At 37.2% G+C, this 19,576-nt stretch overlaps 1 protein-coding gene across 11 annotated transcripts in view; it reads left to right on the top strand.

Annotated features, from left to right (window-relative positions):
- MYO9A (myosin IXA) overlaps nucleotides 1-18,097 on the top strand; it is a 191,763-nt gene extending 173,666 nt beyond the window's left edge. For all 11 annotated transcript variants that reach the window (XM_054688553.1, XM_054688550.1, XM_037502853.1 and 8 more), the window contains 7 exons: nucleotides 88-216; nucleotides 1,589-1,694; nucleotides 2,435-2,566; nucleotides 3,887-4,010; nucleotides 15,318-15,520; nucleotides 16,263-16,405; nucleotides 17,049-18,097. In XM_054688553.1, coding sequence (XP_054544528.1) covers nucleotides 88-216; nucleotides 1,589-1,694; nucleotides 2,435-2,566; nucleotides 3,887-4,010; nucleotides 15,318-15,520; nucleotides 16,263-16,405; nucleotides 17,049-17,512 — 1,301 coding nt within the window. In that variant the 3' untranslated portion in view covers nucleotides 17,513-18,097. The remainder of the gene's footprint in view (nucleotides 1-87; nucleotides 217-1,588; nucleotides 1,695-2,434; nucleotides 2,567-3,886; nucleotides 4,011-15,317; nucleotides 15,521-16,262; nucleotides 16,406-17,048) is intronic.
- The last annotated feature ends 1,479 nt before the right edge of the window (nucleotides 18,098-19,576 follow it).

Genomic DNA, 19,576 nt, shown 5'->3' with positions numbered 1-19,576 from the left:
TCTTTTGATAATGATAGTTTCTAAAGTAAGTTGTTTGAATCCCTTTGCATATTTTGGCCTTGCTATCTAACTTTTGTCTCTAAACAGATGCTGAAAGTGTAAACCTCGATGACTATAACATACATGTCATTGCAAGTGTATTCAAACAATGGCTTCGTGATTTGCCCAATCCTCTCATGACATTTGAGCTTTATGAGGAATTTCTTAGAGCTATGGGTAAGCACATGCTTCCTGGGTTCAAGGGATGGCCTGTACTTGGGAAAGGGCTACCAAATTCATAATATATTATTTAGCAGTCTTCTCCTGTTTGGTCTATATAGATCCAAAGGTAAACTTTTGACAGTCATTATGAAACTGCCTGTTTACTTTCACCTATTCAAATAGGTGTCCTAAATTATTAATGTCCTAAAAACTTTTCTGACTAAGTCATTTAGTTGCTTTTCACAAAGAGATTGAAAGACTAGGATTATAAACAAAAGATTAAACAGGTTATTTAAAATGATTTATGTTCATTTGTGAATCTAAACTAAGCAAGAACTCTATATATGCTGACTGTCTTTTATGCCAGGCCTAACAGGTTAGGAAGTTTAGTTTCTAACACCTCACAGTTTTTAGGCCTTGAGGCATATTCCTCAAATTTCTATAAGACTGATTTATAAATTCCAAGAGATCCTCTTAAATAATGTTATTTTGTTTAATGTTGTTTTATTATGTTGGGAAAATAAAAACATTGATTCCCTTTCTGGTCCACTGTCCACGTTGAATGTGCATATTCCTCCATTTTCAATATGGGATTCTCCAGCTACTCTGGTTTCTTCCCACTTCCCAAATATGTGCACATTAAGTTAGTTTGTCTAAATTTCCCAGTCTGAGTATGTGCCTGTAAACTACATCCTGAAATGGAAGGGTGGGGATCAAGGTTGATTCTTGCCTTGTGCCCTGAGCTATCATACCATTGGCTGCTTGTGACCCTAAAATAGAATAAGCAGGTTTGAAAACAAATGAATACAAATTATTGTTTAATTTTAGATGTCTTTTGGATCTTTAGAAGTTTGGTGATGTTTTTGTGACCTAGTAACTTAAATTCTTGTTTACATTAATTAGCCTGTGTTAAAAATGGTTTCATTATACATCATTTTACTTAGTTGTAGTTTCTGAGAAAGAATCTATTGATGACATTAAATGAGCGCTTACTGTAGATGATGATTTATGGGGAATCATTCTGTCAGAAGATGCTGGAGAACTAGGGATCTCTAGAGCCTTTGCTCTAATCAAGGATTCCAAGGATGTAGATTGAAACTCCATAGACTGCTCAGTAAATATAGGACTCAAGCAAAAGAAGATTAGGTTTTCTCTGCTATTTATAACTAGAACATTTTTATTTGGTATGATTTGGTATTCTCTTTTTTTTTGGGGGGGGGCCTGGGAATGCTACTACCATTTAACATATATAGAAAAAATTTTGAGTATACCGAGACTGACCATATTAGGCTACTCATGGCCCTTCCTACCTATTGTCTGTTCAGAAGGAAGATGTAGCATCTGAGAGGTGATATTCAGTGTTATTTGTTACTGTTACTGTTTTCAGGCCTTCAGGAGAGAAAAGAAACTATACGTGGTGTATACTCTGTGATTGACCAGCTCTCTCGAACTCATCTCAGTACACTGGAACGCCTCATATTTCATCTAGTCAGGTAACTTCATAAAGCATAGGAAAGTTTAATTGTTCTCTTGGATGTTTAAAATGAATGAAGAAGTCCTCTATTTGGAAAATTGATAGTTTTTTCCCCCTATTTATAAAAAGTCAGTGCCTCAAACAGGTGGTTACGATTCCTTGGAGCAGAATTTTTCAGCTGCAATGCAGATGCTTCTCTGCCCTGTTTGAGCCATGTAACAACTTCAGCCTCATGGTGGCACTGTGTCGCCTAACCTGTAGTCTAACTACTGAGCTAGAAAAGGATGTGTATCTGTTGACATAACCTAATTCATAGGAGATACTTTCAGATTGTGCTCAGGAATTGACTGACCAAAAGATTTCAGGAGTAGTCTCTTCTAATTGTAAACATCAGCAGTAGTTAGTAATAAGGCCACTTTTATTTTTGGATAAATATCTTATATGATGGTTTCACAGTGCCTTAAAGTCTCTACACTGCTTTTTTCAGACATGTTGATTTAGTAATAATGACCTTGAGCAGAGGGTCACAAATTTCCTTTGATCAACTGTCTCTGCACTACATTACTTCAAGAAGAAGCGAATGAAAGTGCATTTTCTAGAGGCAAAGGAAGAGCTTTGGGGAAAGTCTGAAGTATCTCCCTATAACTGATACGTATTTTCAAATACTCTGCAGTCAATGTCCTATGTCTTCTTCTATCTCTTCTGCTTTACCTTACTGTTTTCCCTTTATATTCTCCTTTTGTTTTGTTTTGTTCTTAGGATTGCTCTACAGGAAGACACTAATCGAATGTCTGCTAATGCTTTGGCCATTGTGTTTGCCCCTTGCATTCTCCGCTGCCCTGATACCACTGACCCACTACAAAGCGTGCAGGACATCAGTAAGACTACCACGTAAGGCCATTCACCATCACCTCTGCAAGACCCAGGGACTTCTGAGTCAGTGTACTCACTTCATCCAAATACCAAACATAGTAGTGATTTCTTGAGTTCTAGATACCATTAGGTTTCCTTATTCTAAAGAAGAAAAATTCTTTAGCTTCTATTCAACTGAGTGTCATTAGTTTCAAAAGGTATTATTTTTTAATTTTGGTTTTCTTTTTTTTAATCATCCCATTGTATATTTTTAAACATTTTTTTTTTTTAATTTTTTTTTTTTATAGAGGCATGTTTTTATTTATTTATTTATTTGTTTGCTTGTTTATACATGCACTGGGTACAGTCAGAAGCGCGGGAGGGTGAGAGAATTCACCAGAGCCAGAGCGAGGAGCAGAGCAGGCAGAAGCGAAGTACACTGCTGAGGGGAGCAGCGGGCGGCAGGAGAGGTCTGCAAGCCATGTGGGACCCTCCTCCGGTGGCCGGGAGCAGCCGGGGATTGAACCGGCGCTGCAGAGGCCGCGGGCAGCTTCGCAACCCAGCGCTCAACCGCTGCGCCACCGGGGAGGCCCCCATTGTATATTTTTTATTTTATTTTAATTTATTTATTCATACAAGAACTCAAGAACTGGGGTGTAGGCCAGAGGTGAGGATGGTGAGAGGATTCACCAGAGATAGAGTGGGGAGCAGGATAGGCAGATCTACTGAAATACACTGCTAAGGGGAGCAGCGGGCAAGACAGAGAGGTCTGCTGCACCATGTGGGTCAGCTCCCTGGCTGGGGATCAAACTCAGGCCACAGTGGCTAGCAATAGCTTGATAACACCGAGACTTTAACCCCTGTGCCACCAGGGAGGCCCTAAATTTGGTGAAAGAAAACTTAATTCCATTTTGCCAAGTTACATATATTTTGTATCTTCCTATAATCTAGTCTAACTTTGATCTTATAACTCTGAATCCCTTTGGTTATATTTCTTCAGTAGTATTGTATTTCACCATGGCCTTTTTCTCTGGGCCTCTACTTTCCTTCTAGATTAGTTAACCATGACTGCAAAAGGACATATAAAGAAGTACTGGTATATGTCCCGTCCCCAGATAGTCTGATTTAATCAGTATGGAGTGTGACCTGGGTATTGAGAATCAGATAGATACTAAAATCAGTATAGCCAACATTGTGAACCACCATCCTAAACCCTGTTTTTAAGCTCAAAATGAGGAATGTTGATTTTTTTCCCCCACTCACCCACCACCTATAACTTTTAACTGAAAAGTGGTCTCTAAGTGCTACATATTAATTTACTTTTGTTTTTAACAGTTTCCTTTCTTTTCTCCTATCTAGCTGCGTGGAGCTGATTGTTGTGGAACAAATGAATAAATACAAGTCTCGTCTCAAAGACATCAGTAGCCTAGAATTTGCTGAGAGTAAGGCAAAGACCAGGCTGTCACTGATTCGTCGATCAATGGTAAGATGCAAAATGTGGAATCACAGGGAAAACTGGGATTTTAATTGTACATTTATGATGCAGAAAGAGAGATTATTCTCCAATCTGTTCCACATGGATCAAGTAAAAAAAAATTCACCAAATCTAAGAATACTGTGAGTGCCTTGTGTTTAATCTTTTAGTTTTCTTTAGGATATATACAGAATACTTGCAGTTAAATGTGCAGAATGTTTTTAATCAAGTAATTTTTAAAAAGTATATGGGAATATTGGTGGTTTAATAATCTGCCTTGTTTTCTTTTCCTGTCCTTTAATGAAACTTAACCTGTCTTAACATTATTCTCTACTTCCTTCCACCATTGTTTCCACCTTCAACCCTGTCAATGTGGTGGTTCTGCTAAGATTCCTGGGCCATAGAGAACTTGGTCATTTGTAAGAATATGATTCATAAAGAAATGGAATTCCATCTATCAGTCTACTGTTATCAAAAGCTCTTTAAGGTTTTAATGTTGAGTTTTGAGAAAAGCCTTGCAAAAATGATTTATTTCCTCCATTTGCCACTTTTCTGTTTGTCTATCTTCCTTTACCTTTATATAGATAACTTCACTGACCTGTAGGGTTTGGGTAGCTGGAAAATCGCTGCGTTTGTCTAATTATTGCCCATTTTCTATCCTCACCTTGATTGTAAAACAAAACTATAGTGATGAACATCCACTCAGATTCCCAGTAAATCTCTAAATAGCAGCAGACTGCCCATACTTTTCCAGGATCCCAACAATACTTCTTCCATATCTTCATAGTTCACACTTAGATTAGCATTAAAGTAACTGTTTCTTCCTTTTAATATTTAAACTGGCATAGGACAAATGCTCAACACATGCCTATTGATTCTTCTCTGAAACCTAACAATAAACTTATTTCAGACCATAAAGGTATTAATTAACTAAAACTCATCATAGAGCACTATTTAAATCTTATCCTCAGAAAATGAAAAAAGAGACTCCATTTAAAAGTGAAGCCCTTCCTGTAATATGAATTTTCAGGATTGCCCAAGTTAGCAGGGAAGCTAAATTTTATTATAAAGCTGCTTTTCAAAGTGAGTAGACAAACTATTCCTTTCTTTCTTTCCTTTTATTTTTTTTTTTTGGCACTGATACTGCAGAAGATGGATATATTCAATCCATTAAAAGATTAAACTTCTTTTAAGGGGCAATGATATGTACTTTCTAACCTTCTGCTTTCCTTTTCCTGTCCTTCCTAATCCAGAAACCTGTACTAATTGCAGTTAGATTTATGAGCATTACCCGCAATTCAGTCTCGGTATGTATTAATACTGCAATGTGTCACAGCCACTTTACATTATTGTCTCATCCATCCAGGAGTTGTTCTACTCTGTCTATCATTCATGCCTGTCTACCCTCCATGTGCAGCCCCAATTCAAGTCCCACTTTCTGGCCAGCCTTCACTTAAATTTTCTTACTCTATTTCTGTAGAATCTTTTTTTCCTTTATTTTTCACAGGTGAACAGTGTCCATTTACAATATTCTAATTTTTCCTCTTTGTCAGATAGCCTCTTTGTAGATCTCTTCTTTGCTTGAATTGTTAAAAGGTGAATATTGTAAGCAAATTAATTTCTGCTCTATGACATTTGTTCTCATCAGTCTCTTCTACTTTATCACTTGAAATATCTGGTGTCACTTTTAGCAATAATTTTATTCCACTCATAGCTGTGACTTAGATGTTACCTTCTCAGACACAGAAGCATGGATTAGCATTTTTTAGCCAGAGCATCAAGTAGTAGGGAGCAAACTGATTCTAGTCTTAAATATCATAGAATAGTGAGGCTAGACTTTGTTAGACTTAAATATTATAGAATAGTGATGCTCACAACAGTGTATCATTAATCATACAAAAAAGGAATGGAAAAATGGAAAACTAAGAACATCAATATATATGAAAACTAATTTCAGAGGCTGTCCATCTATGTATAATCCAATTTGTTGAGAATCTCATTTTGTTGGAATATAAATACAAATCAGGTTTGCTTTTTATCTAGTAACGGCCTCTTAACTATACCATGACAAACCCTACCCCCCGCTTTCATATAGGATACCAACTGCCATCAGAGCATCTTATCACTATTACAAGTTTCAAAAACTTTGGTCTCATTCCAGTATTTAAGACTTAGTTCTTTTAATAACTTCATCTATGGGCTTGATCTAGTATTCTTATCACTTTCTTCCGGGACAGAAGACATTAATCTGGGATTGAAAATTAATAACAGAGGTTCTTGTTGCCTGACATGTCTGCCTTCCTTCTTCTTTTGGTGTTGAAACTGGGAGGAATGATGGGGAGGCAGAATTCTGCGTGATATCCAAATGTTGAGATGGCAGTCCTCTTTCTTCGTCATTTAATACTACTATTGAAGCTCATGGTTAGTAGGCTAAATGAAAATGAATGGTAGTTTCTACTTACCATGTTGACTGTAAGCTCAATCCCATGCCATTTCCATGGGCACTGATAATTACGTTAAAAGATTTGGTTGTATCTTCTGGCTAAACCCTGAATGATGACATTCACACCTTGTGACTCTGATATATATCTTTTCTGCTTCAAGATAATACCCAGTCAGATTTATCTCCCAGTGCCTACAAGCACAGTGGGGCAAAGTTACATTTTTCTTACCTTTTAGGACTCAAAAACTTACGGTAGGTAGTGGTCTTGCCTAGCCTGTTGATATAAATTCTAGCTTTCTATCTGACACTTTTCCATCACATTCTCTCCTCTTTTCACTTTTCTGTGTGCATATAATAGAGGGATAAATCAGTAAGTCTTTTTTTCCTACACTGATAACCAAACAGGCAATGCATTACAGGTCTGCCTTTCTTTTAGATGATCTCAAACTTTGATTCTTGCCCTCTGGATTCAGATAAAACAAGTCCATTTTTTCCCCTAAAAGGAGAGGAACTATCCTCTATTTTGTGAACTCTTATAATTTCCTCCAAAATCTAAATACCTTTTGAAATGAATCTATGAAAAGTATGATATATTGTTGCTAATATGAATTGGATGTTGAAAGATGAGTACTAGTTTAACAAATGGAGAAGAGAAAGGGGAAAGACAATTCTACAGTCAAGGGAACATGAAATAGTATTTATAATCATCTAACTAGAGCTGGGGCAGATATATGGAAGTAGAAAAACAATTTGGAAAGGTAAATTGGAATCAGATGTATAACATCAATAGTTAGGAATCAGCCTAAACAAGGAGGTAAATGACTTATGTACAGCACAAACTACAAGATGTTACTAAAGGGCTTAGATAGTGGCATAAGGAGATGAAAGGATAGCCTATGTTCATAGATAGGGAGATCAGTATACCCAAAATGACATCCTGTCTAATATCATGTAAATTTAGTCAGTTCCCATCCAAATACCAATAATATATTTCAAGGAAACTGAACATAAAATATTGAAATTTATATGAAACCACAAAAGTCCTTGAATTACAGAAGCAACTCTGATTTTTTTTTTTTAAGTGTACTTTATTTTCAAATCTGTTATGCTTATTTAATTATGACTTGGTTGTATTCAAGAGGGGAAAATTCATTCATTCATTCATTCCTTTATACAAGTACTGGGTACAGTCAGAAGTACAGGAGGGTGAGAGAATTCACCAGAGCCAGAACGGGGAGCAGAACAGGCAGACAGACAGAGGACACTGCTGAAGGGAGCAGCGGGCATGGCAGGAGAGGTCTGCGTGCCATGTGGGACCCTTGCCGGTGGCCAGGGATTGAACTGGTGCTGCAGAGGCTGCTGGCGGCTTCGCAGCCCAGCGCTCAACCGCTGCGCCACTGGGGAGGCCCCTTGATTTTGAAAAAAGCAGAGAGATGGTGGTATCACATTACCTGACTTCAAACTTTACTGTAAAGCAGCAGTATTAAAAACAATGTGGTATTGGCACAAAAGTAGATACATGGATCAATGGAACAGAATCAAAAGCCCAGAAATAAAACCATGTACATGCCAGCACCTAATCTATGATGAAGCAGCTATGATGATACAGTGGGGATAGGACAGTTTCTTTAATAAATGGTTTTAGAAAAATTGGAAAACCACACAAAAAAAGAATGAAGTTAAATTATTTGCTAACCCCACACACAAAACTAAACTCCAGGTGGATTAAAGATTTAGCTATAAGATCTGCAACAATGAAATATAGAGAAGAAAACATGGAGGTAGGCCACAATATCAACAATAAAGATATTTTTGGTGACTCAACCCCAATGGCAAAGGAGTTTTAAAAAAATTAATAGTTGGGATTATTTATAGCATTTTCAGAAAGAATCAAAACTCTTCTGATAGGCCTTATTCATTTTAACACTGTGCTGTGTTCTTGCTCATTTAGGTAGTTATCTTTATAAACATTAAGAGAATTTGAAAATGTTAGGACCAACTGAGGATTATCTCAAAGATATCTTTACTTAGATCCTGCACATGAAAGTATTTGTTTCCCAAAATTTTTGTTACAGTAGGAAAGCCTATTATGGACTGGTCTCACAGAATTCTAACCGAAATCAAATACTTACAGATCTTTATTTCAAAATATCATTCTTAGAAAATGTAGATAATAGATTAATACATAGATTTCTCAAAGGATGGAAAACCTATATGATTTGATGACTGAATTTATGGGTACAGAATATCCTGAAAGGAGGGAAGGAGAGAGAAGTAGACTAGACAGCACTGTGTACTGTGTGGGGAGAATACTAAGGAAGCAGTACTTAATTCTGCTTGGGGGCACAGGGAAAGGCTGAAGAGGTGATGACGTGAGCTAGGTCCTTTTTTCTTTTTAAGATTTATTTATTTATTTATACAAAGAAGCGCGGGAGGGCAAGAGAATTTGCCGGAACGGGAGCAGAACAGGCAGAGTGATGAAATTCACTGCTGAGGGAAGCAGAGGGCTGCAGGAGAGGTCTGCACGCCATGTGGGTCCCTCACCCAGCGGCCGGCGGCCGGGGATCGAACCAGAGGCTGCGGGCAGCTTTGCAACCCAGCGCTCAACCGCTGCGCCACTGGGGAGGCCCATATGCTAGGTCTTGAGGGATGATCTAACCTGGTAGAAAAAGCATATTGATATAAAACATGTAAGAGCTAATTCTAAGAAAACCTGTGCAAGAATTGGTAGAAATTTATGTAATTGTGTGGTAGGGAAGTCTTAAGTTAAAACAAAAGTAACTTGTTTTATAGCATACTGACACATTAATACTATGGGACCGTGTGGGTAAATCAGGAGTCACAAGGTCTCATAGGCAAAATTTAACACTTAATCTAAAGTTACATTTGTGTTGATGTCTGGGTGGGAGTTGGTATAGTTATTTTTCAACCATAAAATTAAAATTTCTTCCTAGAGCTCCTTCTCAGTAAGTGTAACTATGAAGAGTATCCTTAAATTGCAGGTAATCTGTTAGGTTGGAGTAGGAATTTTATTTTTAACCATAGAACTTTTAGGGAATAATTGGTACCAGAAAAAAACATTGTTTAAAGTGAATTTACTTAAATAACATAGTTAATGATCTAATGTGTATATACATGTAACACTGCACCCAAAAAGAAAATTTACGCATTTTTGGGCTGTCCATGGAATATTCTTAAAAAATTTTCAATGGGTTAGTAGTGATGTAGTTCTTAATCTGGGCATTGGCTACACAGGTGTTTATTTTAAGATCTCTATTTGTAAATGTTATATTGTCTTTTAGTATAAAATTTTGCATAATACTTATGCATAGTATGATGTATCTATATATACTAGATATATAACACATGTTATATAACATACATGGTATGATTAATTTAAATATTTACATAAACATTTATGTAAATAATATAATAAATATAATAATACATAATATATTTGTATTGCATAATATAAATTCTTCTGACTTACTACACTTAGCATAATCCTCTCCAGTTCCATTCATGTTGTTGCAAATGGCAAGTTTCTTTTTAAAAAAATAATATATATAGATACTATAACTGAGTAGTATTCCATTGTGTGTATATATCACATCTTCCGAATCCATTTATCTGTCTTTGAGCACCTAGGTTATTTCCACAACTTGGCTATTGTAAATAGTTCTTCAGTGAACATAGGAGTACATATAGAGAGTTAGTGTTTTTGCATTCTTTGGGTAGTTACCTAGTTGTGGGATTCCTGGTAGATATGGTAGATATATTTTTAATATTTTGAGAATTCTCCATACTGTTTTCCATAAGGGCTGGACCAATGTATTCTTACCAACAATGTATGAGGATTTTTTTCTCCTCATCCTCACAACTCTTGCTGTTGCTGGTCTTTTTGATATAGTCCTTTCTCACAAGTCTGAGATGGTGTCTAATTGTGGTTTTAATTTCTATTTCCCTGGCATTAAGTGAGGGTTGAGGTGATACCTTGTTGTTTTGATTTGGACTTCTTCAATACTAAGAGATGATGAACATTTTTTTCATGTGCCTATTGGCCATCTGTATGTCTTCTTTGGAGAAATGCCTATTTAGCTCTTCTGCACTTTTTTATTGATTTATTTTCATTTTTTTGAATTGTATGAATTAATTTGTAGATCTTTGATATCAATTCCTTGTCAGATATATGGTATGCAAATATTTTCTCCCATTCAGTAGGGTGTTTTTTTGTTTTAGGGATAGTTTCTCTTACTGTAAAGCTTTTTAGTTTGATGTAAACCTGTTTATTTTTTCTTTTGTTTCCTTGCCATTATAGTCTAGTTCCCAAAGACATCTCTAATTCCAGTGTCTCAGCCTGTTTTGTCTGTTTTTTATTCTTTATATTTTATGGATTCAGGTCTTACATCCAAATCTTTAATCCATTTTGAGTTAACTTTGTGTATGGTGTTAAACAGTGGTCTCGTTTCATTCTTTCACACGTGGCTCTATAGTTTTCCCAACACCGTTGGTTGAAGAGACTTTCTCTATTGTGTGCTCTTGGCTCCATCATCATAAATTAACTATCCATACATATGGATTTATTTGTGTGCTCTCAGTTCTATGCCATTGCTCTGTGTCTACTCTTATTCCACTACCATATTTTGATTACTATAACTTTGTACTTGGGGAGTGTGATACCTCAGTTTTTCTCCCTTTATTATTAAGATTATTTTGATTTTTGTGTGTGTATGCGTGTGTGTGTGGTTCTATATGAATTTCAGTCACACTTGTTCTATTTCTTTGAGGAATGCCATAGAAACTTTGATAGGGATTGTATGGAATCTGTATATTGCTTTGGTTAAAATCGCTGTTTTAACAACGATGTTAAATCTTCCAGTCTGTGACAGGTAATATCTTTTCATCTCTTTGTGGCTTCTCTCTTGTAATTTTTGATGTATAGATCTTCCACCTCCTTTGTTAAGTGTATTCCTAGGTATTTAATTCCTGATCTAATTTTACATGGATTGTTTTCTTGACTTCCTTCTCTTCTAGCTCATCGTGTATCAGAATGCAAAGGATGCTTGTGTATAGATTTTCCTTATTACAGCAATTTTGAACTCTGATAGAGAAAAATCTTCCATGACTTTGTGATCAGATTTAGGAGAGTTGTTCATGTGAAATCTTATTCCCTTGGGGTCTGTCTCAAGATGTTAACATTTTTCTCTGCCATTTTGCTGCTTTAAATTTCCCTATTTTAATGGGCCTCCCTCGTGCCGCAGACATTGAGCGCCACCCTGTGGAGCTGTCTGCAGCCTCTGCAGTGCGGGTTGGATCCCGGCTGGCCAGCAAGAATCCCAGATGGCCAAGCCGACCTGTCCTGTCTCACCCGCTGCTCCCCTCAGCAGTGTATTTCTTCATTCTACCTGTTCTGCTCCCCACTCTGTCTCCAGTGAATCCTCTCACCTGCACGTGCATCTTCCCTGTACCCCGGTTCTTGTATAAAAATAAATAAATCTTTAAAAAAAAATTTCTGTATTTTAAAAAAGTACCTGTTATTAGCAGTACAGTTGATCTACTTTTACTTGTGTGCTGCAGGTGGCGCTGTGTTTCAATTTGATTTGATTTCCTTCGCCTTTGCTGATTTTCATAAGTACTGAGACCTGTTTGTGCAACTGTAGAGTCAAGAGGGTGGAGAGAGCTTTGCAGGGGTCCAGGCACTAGTGAGAAAGTGCTGGTGGTGGGAGATGGCCTGTCATTGCCAGTGTCCCTCCTTTAGGGGGTTCTTGATCTAAGACTCTGCAGTCTCTGTGCTCTCAATGTACTTTTCAAGCTCAATACCAACCCAGAGGGGAGGTTGTGTGTAATCCAGAGCACCGTTTCTGTTCTCCCTACTGCAGTACCCCAGCTTCTCCACATGTTTCCTATTCTTCAAGGGTGTGATCCTCCACACCATTTTGTTCTCCCTTCCACAGGACCCCTGGCTGAGTGGCCCTTGGCAGCCCTACCCCTTGGCAATCTCACCATCTGTGTCCCCATTTTAACTATGGCCTCTAGGAGTTTCTCTCCACCTACTTCCTGTGCAACAAAGGGTGATTCTCCTTTATGTAGTTTGTGTTGGTATCTTATGTCCAGGGGCTGTTCCAATTTTATTCCAAGACACAAGATTCTCTGGATATAGTGTTCTTCTGATTTACTATTAAATGTTCTTCTCAGGAGCAAAGCAAGGAACCTCCTTTGTCACCATCTTGGTGATATCTCTTAGGTGGTTTTTTTTGTTGTTGTTTTTAATATAGTCTGTCAGTCTTCAGATTTTAGAGTATTTAATCTATTTATATTTAACATAATCACAGTATATTTGGATTTAAATATATATATATATATTTTATTTAATATATATATATTATTATGTTTTTTCCCTGCCAGATATGTCTTCCTTTTTGCTTTCTTGCCACTTTTGTTCTTTTTGCCTTTTCCTTTTGACTACTTTGTATTATTCCACTTTACTTCTCTTAATCTTTTCACTGTTACTCTTTTTTTAGTAGTTAACTCCTTTTGGCGTGAGCTATCAATGTGTGTTTATTGGTGCCTTTTTCTTCCCTTATAATCCAGTACTTTAATATACTTTAGCTGTTATATGACCTTGTTGCTATTGATACTATATTTTTTATCTGTATATTTTATATCTAAACATGATTCATTACGCAGTTAACATTCATTTAAACTTAATGATACTGACTTTTTTACACTCTTTTTATTTCTGCTTCCCTAATTTTTCTTCTTAGGTCATTTTCTATCTGCCCTTTAATTTTTTTTTTTTTAAGTCTAATGGTAATGGATTCTCTGTCTGAAAATGTCTTTATTTCAACTTCTTTGAAGTTTGTTTTTTGCTCTGTATAGAATCTAGATTGACTTTTTCCTTTTCCTTTCATCACTTGAAAACACTATGTATTGCTTTCTTGAAAAATGAATTTTTGGCAGAGCTCTACAATTGCTTCTTTTTGAAATATGAGCTTTGAACCTAATAGTTGTCCTTTTTTGCAGGTATTTTTTTTCTCATAGCTTCTAAGATTTCATCTTGTCTTTTTAGCAGTTGTATGTGTATGGACTTCTTTCTATTTATGTTTCTTAGTGAAGGCTTTCTTCAATCAGGTTGATATCTTTAGTTGGTTTTTAAACATATTCTCTGTTTGTCTCACAAATATTTCTTCTATAGGATTGCTGTGCTATCCTGGTATTCTTTTTAAACATATGATAGAAGATCTTTTTATCGTGTCTTTTCTTTTTCCTACTTTTCAAGAATTTTTCTAGGAAAAAAATTTTCACCCTACTTTTACTACTGGATATTTTCTTCTGATCTCACTTCCAGGCCGCTGATTCACTGTTTCTCCTATCTCCTTCACCATGGTTGTTTTAAAGTCTGTTTGAGAGCTACACTATCTGGAGTCACTGAGGTGTCCTGTTCTCTGCTGTTTTTACTGGTTTTCATTTACATTGTCTTGTCTCCTTTTGTGCTTGGTTACCTTTGTATGTCTGATAAAGTTTTTGAAAATTATTTATAAAATTATTTTGCAGTCTAAGATGTTACTTTTATACAACTAGTGTTTTGGTTTTTCTGCCAGACCCTACGACTCTAGGGCACTGGATTACAGTAATCTAAGATTACTTCAATACAGTTGCGGGGATTATGATTTCCTGCACCATTCAGATGACTCGAAGCAAGCCTACAGTGTCTACATGGACTATCATAATTTTAGTTTTACCCTATGTCCAGCATGCAAATCTTAGGAATTCCAGCATCAGGCATGGAGAATTTACCAGGTAGCACACTTGCATGGTTCTGAACCCCAGCTTACATTATCTACCTCAAGGGTTGACAAACCTTTTCTGTAAGAGTCCAAAAAGTAAGTTGGTTTTGTGGGCCCATACAATTTCTGTGGCAACAGTCAGCTTTGACATTGTTCTGTGAAAGAGTCATAGACAATGCATGAATTAATGAACATGATTGTATCCCAGTAAAACTTTATTTATAAAATCAAGCACAGGGCCAGATTTGGCCCAAAGAGCAAATCAGGTTTACTGCTGAAGTTTTGATTAGCTTAAAATTCTAGGCTAGCCTTTCCTTATTGGTTCTCTAGTGTCATCAAGATATGTTGATTTTTTGTTTGTTTTTTTTTTTTTTTTTCTATGTTTGGTCAGTTGTTCGCAGCAGGATATTCAATCTAAAATAGCTAGTCTGCCAGTAATAGAAGCTAAAATCATGTACAAGGTGGTAGGTAACCAATTTAAAAACAGTGAGATTTCCCCCCGTGATAGCAAGAAAGAAATTTCTTGAGTTGTTTTCAGAAAGTATCTCTCACTAACACTCTATGACACATGACATTTTTTTAAAAACTAAACTTTCTAGTGGTTTTCTAGGGAACTTTGGTGTTGAAGATTAAGTTTTAGAGCAATATTGTTGGATATGCTCTGTGCCTACATAGTTCAGTATGGTATCCAATAGACGCCTGTGGCTATTAAGCTTTTGAAAAGTGTCAGTGTAAATACAGAACAAGATGTTTACTTTTATTTAATTTTAATTAACTTAAATATCCAACACTATTTAGTTTGGAATGGATGCATTTTAGATTAAAAGAACAACCTGGTCTCAGTGCAGATTGTGTTCTTACATTCACATGTCCTGAAATACCTATTTTTCAGTACTCTTACAAGAACTACTATGCCTAACTATATGCAGTGGATAGTGTCTAAGTATCCTAAACATTCTCATTAGTAGAATGTTTCTATTTCAACCATCCAACTGGTGTGATGGAATTTTACTTGTTGTCCTAATTGGTCCACATAAAACTGATTTCAGGCATTCAGTTTACTTTCTACCATATTTTTCTTTGCAGGGAAAGGGACGTCTCCGTCAAGGAAACTATCCAAGTCCATCATCTCCTGTTGTAGTTCGGTTGCCTTCTATGTCTGATGTACCAGAAGAGAGCTTGCCAAGTGGGGCAGCCATGGAGACTGACATCACAGAACAGCAACAAGCATCCATGCAGCAGGAGGAAAGAGTACTGACTGAGCAGATTGAGAACCTACAGAAAGAAAAGTAAGTTTCCCAGTGGAAAGGGGGTGACCAATTCTGTTTTCCTTTATTTCTGTGCTCTATTTTTCCTTGTTTATGAGATAATCACCTGTGTGTGAAGCACTATGTCAGATGCTAGAATATACAGTGCTAGAATATACGGTGCTAGAATTTAGAGATGACAGAGACATATTGCCTCTATTCAGTGTTAAGATTTGGCTTAGGGAAGGAATTCTGTGAGGTAGGAGACCTCTAACTGCTATAGTGACAATTCTGGAAAGACTGACTGGGACTGAGGTTAGCATTAGTTGGGATTCCTAACAGGTTAGAGACTGGCCTCAATGAAGATAACTGTCTTAAAAGAGGAATAAGGATGCCCAGACTAAGACAATGTCCCTTTCAATAATGGACATTATTCAGAAGGTTATTATTTGAAGATCAATATAGCCATGGGGCCAGCATCTTATAGCTACAGCATCTTCCTCACCTTACCCATATTCCTGTTATAGTTCCTAGCCTTTGCTGTCTGTCATTTTGCCCTTTAGTCCATAAAGTTTTAGCCTTCACCATTACTGTGACTTACAGGTCCTTATCATCACCCTGGATGGGGGAAATAGTAAGAAACGTTAAAAAAAAAAAAAAAAAAAAGAAATGTGACTGTCTTTGCTACTTAAATTCCTGCCTTTTATGAAAGGTCTTTATTTCCTGTCATCTTGCTTTCAGTTCTTAACCAAATCCTAATAGATTTCTTGATTGTATCTTACAGGGAGGAGTTAACATTTGAGATGCTTGTACTAGAACCTCGTGCCTCTGATGATGAAACTCTTGAGTCAGAGGCCTCCATTGGGACTGCAGATAGCTCAGAAAATTTGAATATTGAATCTGAAAGTACCATCTCTGAGAAATCAGGTAAGTGAACATATTAAACTGAAGACTGCAGTTCCATGCTAAGATAAAGACCCTTTATAGAACACTGTATACATGAAAAAGTGACAAAGTCTTAAGGAGTTAAAATACACTTTGCGAAACTTCCAAATGAATTGTTGATCAGATCAAGCCTTTACTCTAATGCAGTTTTGGGTAATTTAATGTTTCCTCTTGTATTTATCACAGAGAAAAGCCAATAACCACAACTCGTGTTGTCTTACTGACCCATGACCCATTGTCTAAGGATGGGTAAAAGGAGTTGTACCCTACTGGGAGATGGGAAAGTACTGAGAGAGGCATTTTCCTACCTGGCATGTCTCAGGGAGACCGAAATCATACTGCATTTGCTGGCAGTTTGTTAAAAGACAGTGGCAGTTGTAGCTCTCTCCTAATGGTTAAAACACCAGAGTTTCTTCGACTTGATTCTGAAGCGATATATATATATATATATAGAAATAAATGGTGAGCTCTTCTTGTGTTAGGAATGTGCACAAAGTAGGCCAGCCAGGACCCTCAAATCTTAGCCCACCCAATCTCATGTCTCAGCAGTGACATCTGTTTATTATACAATGATTTTCTGTAGAGGAAACTGTCATTTACAGCTTGGTATCTCTTTTTCTATTAGAAAGAAGCTTAGCCCTTTGCTCCCTGAAGGCAGTTGGCAAATCTGAACCTTCAAGCAAGTTACGAAAGCAGCTAAAAAAGCAGCAAAACTCTTTGGATTCAGTGGACTCTTCAGGTTCTTCATTGTGTGCGTCTAACATTGCTTCTTCTCATGGGACCAGGAAACGATTTCAAATTTATTCCAAATCTCCATTCTACCGAGCTGCCTCAGCTGGTGAAGCCCCAGGAATGGAAGGGCAATTGGGCCAGACCAAATCCCCGGAAGACAGGCCTCAGTTCATCAGCAGAGGAACCTTCAACCCTGAAAAGGGCAAACAAAAACTAAAGAATGTGAAAAATTCACCTCAGAAAACCAAAGAGATCCCAGAGGGAACAGTTGTGTCTGGTCATAGGAAAACTGTGGACCCAGACTGCAGCTCCACCCAACAGCTAACTCTCTTTGGAAATAATGAGTTTATGGTCTGAACTGGCAGATGTGTGTCCCTTCATGGTTACAGAGTGGTAAACACATCTCATCTTTGAGGCCTCTGCTCATCACCTCGACCACAGCAGTCCATAGTAATTGTGGGTCTGCCTTTTGCCCAAGCATACAGCTAAGACCTTGTGTGCTGAATTCCTGGGCCTCCTGCAGAAATAGAAAGGCCTCTTTGAAGCCTGCTGAGGATGGTGCCAGCTGTGCCTTGGCTGCTATTATTTGACTAGAGATTTCGCTAAACAAAGCCACCAAGGGCCTGGGGATTTGGGTCAGTTGTGGAGGTTTTTGTAGTTGCCTCTCTTCCACCCTCTTCACCTTCTTTTCCCTTCCCAGAAGTGGGTGTTGAATTGGGAGGGTGAGGGTAGTTTGTGGGTCTAAGGTATCCACTGATTTCGATATTTGAAAGAAACACATAAATCTTTCTTAACCACAAAAGCAAAAACCTTTGGGTTTATTTTGGGCTAGTTAGAAGCTGGGGTAGAGTATAATTTTTTTCCAAGGATTTATAAACAAAAAGCCTAAGCCCTCTATTTTAAGAATTTTGAAAAACACTCCATGTTATATTCTGGGGAAAGTTAAAAAAAGCAATTGTTTCTATTAAGCCATCAGAGCATGTCACAGACATCTGGTTACACAATGAAGAAGAGTATACATGTTTTGCTTTTTGATGATGTTTGATGTCATAATAATCAGTGCCGGCTTAACTCCTGGTTAGTTCCTGCCAAATAATATTGCATGGGCTGAAGTTTCAGTAGCCATACTGTTCTCATAGTCCCTGCTCCTAGGATCAGGTTCCTCAAATTTTTTTAAAAGTCCCAGAGATACGGTGATCCCTAAACAGGAGGGTTCATCCTAGTCCTTCCAGGCTTTTCTCTTTGTATAGATTAAGCTGAAGATCACATACGAACCTGTTCATCTGCTGGTTGATTTTTACCACAAACGCAAACAAATAATGTGACCATTTAATTACTTCTAAATCATTCACACGCAACACTGCATGAATAAGTGTTACAGACAGCTGCCAAAAATGAGAGAAGTTTTTAATATAACCAGTCTAATTTTTATCTTCCTTTCCTCAGACCATCAGTATTAGATGAAAAAAATCAAGAACTACTTGAAGCTATTTTTGTTAATACTCTGGTTACTGAAGTTTACTGTAAATATATATGTATAGTTTGCATATTTCTTTTTAACTTTATGCTTCCCTCCTCCCTATAGAATTTTTCCCCATAGATTAGGGGCCATTGGACAGGGGAGTGAGAGCCACTCATTTCCTGGGTTGAGGGAAAAGACAAACCATCTTTTTCACCTTTGGGTGTCTCCATACACCTGAGTTATAATAGCATTTTAAGTTTTTAGCATTTGTGAGATTAGAAGTCTGTTTTTGCTATTTATAATATATAGAAAATGAACCATAATAACCTTTCTTTAGAGTAGTGTGTGAAGATGTTTATTTTTAAAGTTACTAATAATGCATTTGTGTAACTACCACATGCACTGTTCTAAAAAAGAGCCTTTACCATTTGTAACCTGAATTTTGGTTATTTCTCCTTCATCTTCTTTGAAGTTATGGAGATATTAAGACTTTTGTTAAGGCAGAGTCTCACCTGTTACACAACACTGAACCTCATACCACTCTACAGTGGTTATTGTCCAGCCCCAAAGGTCAGAGTTGGAGCATCATTTGAGTGGCAGCTAATGGTAGCAGAAATCTTAACCTCTCCAGATAGGTGTAGGGAAGGGATCTTTCAGAATCTCCAGAATGATGATGGTTAATGGGTAAATGTAGGATTTTATGTCCCCCAAACATTCTGCCACCTTGTTCACACTGCCCTGAGAAGTAGCCAATATAAAGCCCTTAAAAATCTGAATTGCAGCTAATCTTTTAGAGAAAAAAATCCAGTTCCTCAGATGGTTGTGTCACAGTGAATTGCTGGTGCCTCAGGACCACGTGCCGGACTTCACAGTGTGTTTCCATCTGCTTGGGAGAATGGTGTTCTGTTGGCATTGACTGCTGCTGTCCACTTGCTCTAGAATGTTGGTTAAATATCATA

Source organism: Talpa occidentalis, unplaced genomic scaffold, assembly GCF_014898055.3.
Source record: "Talpa occidentalis isolate TD23 unplaced genomic scaffold, MPIMG_talOcc4v2.1 talOcc4.11, whole genome shotgun sequence".
In the NCBI taxonomy this organism is placed as follows: Eukaryota; Metazoa; Chordata; class Mammalia; order Eulipotyphla; family Talpidae; genus Talpa; species Talpa occidentalis.
Note: the sequence above shows the minus strand (reverse complement) of the source record. Positions and strands in the feature narration are given on the sequence as shown.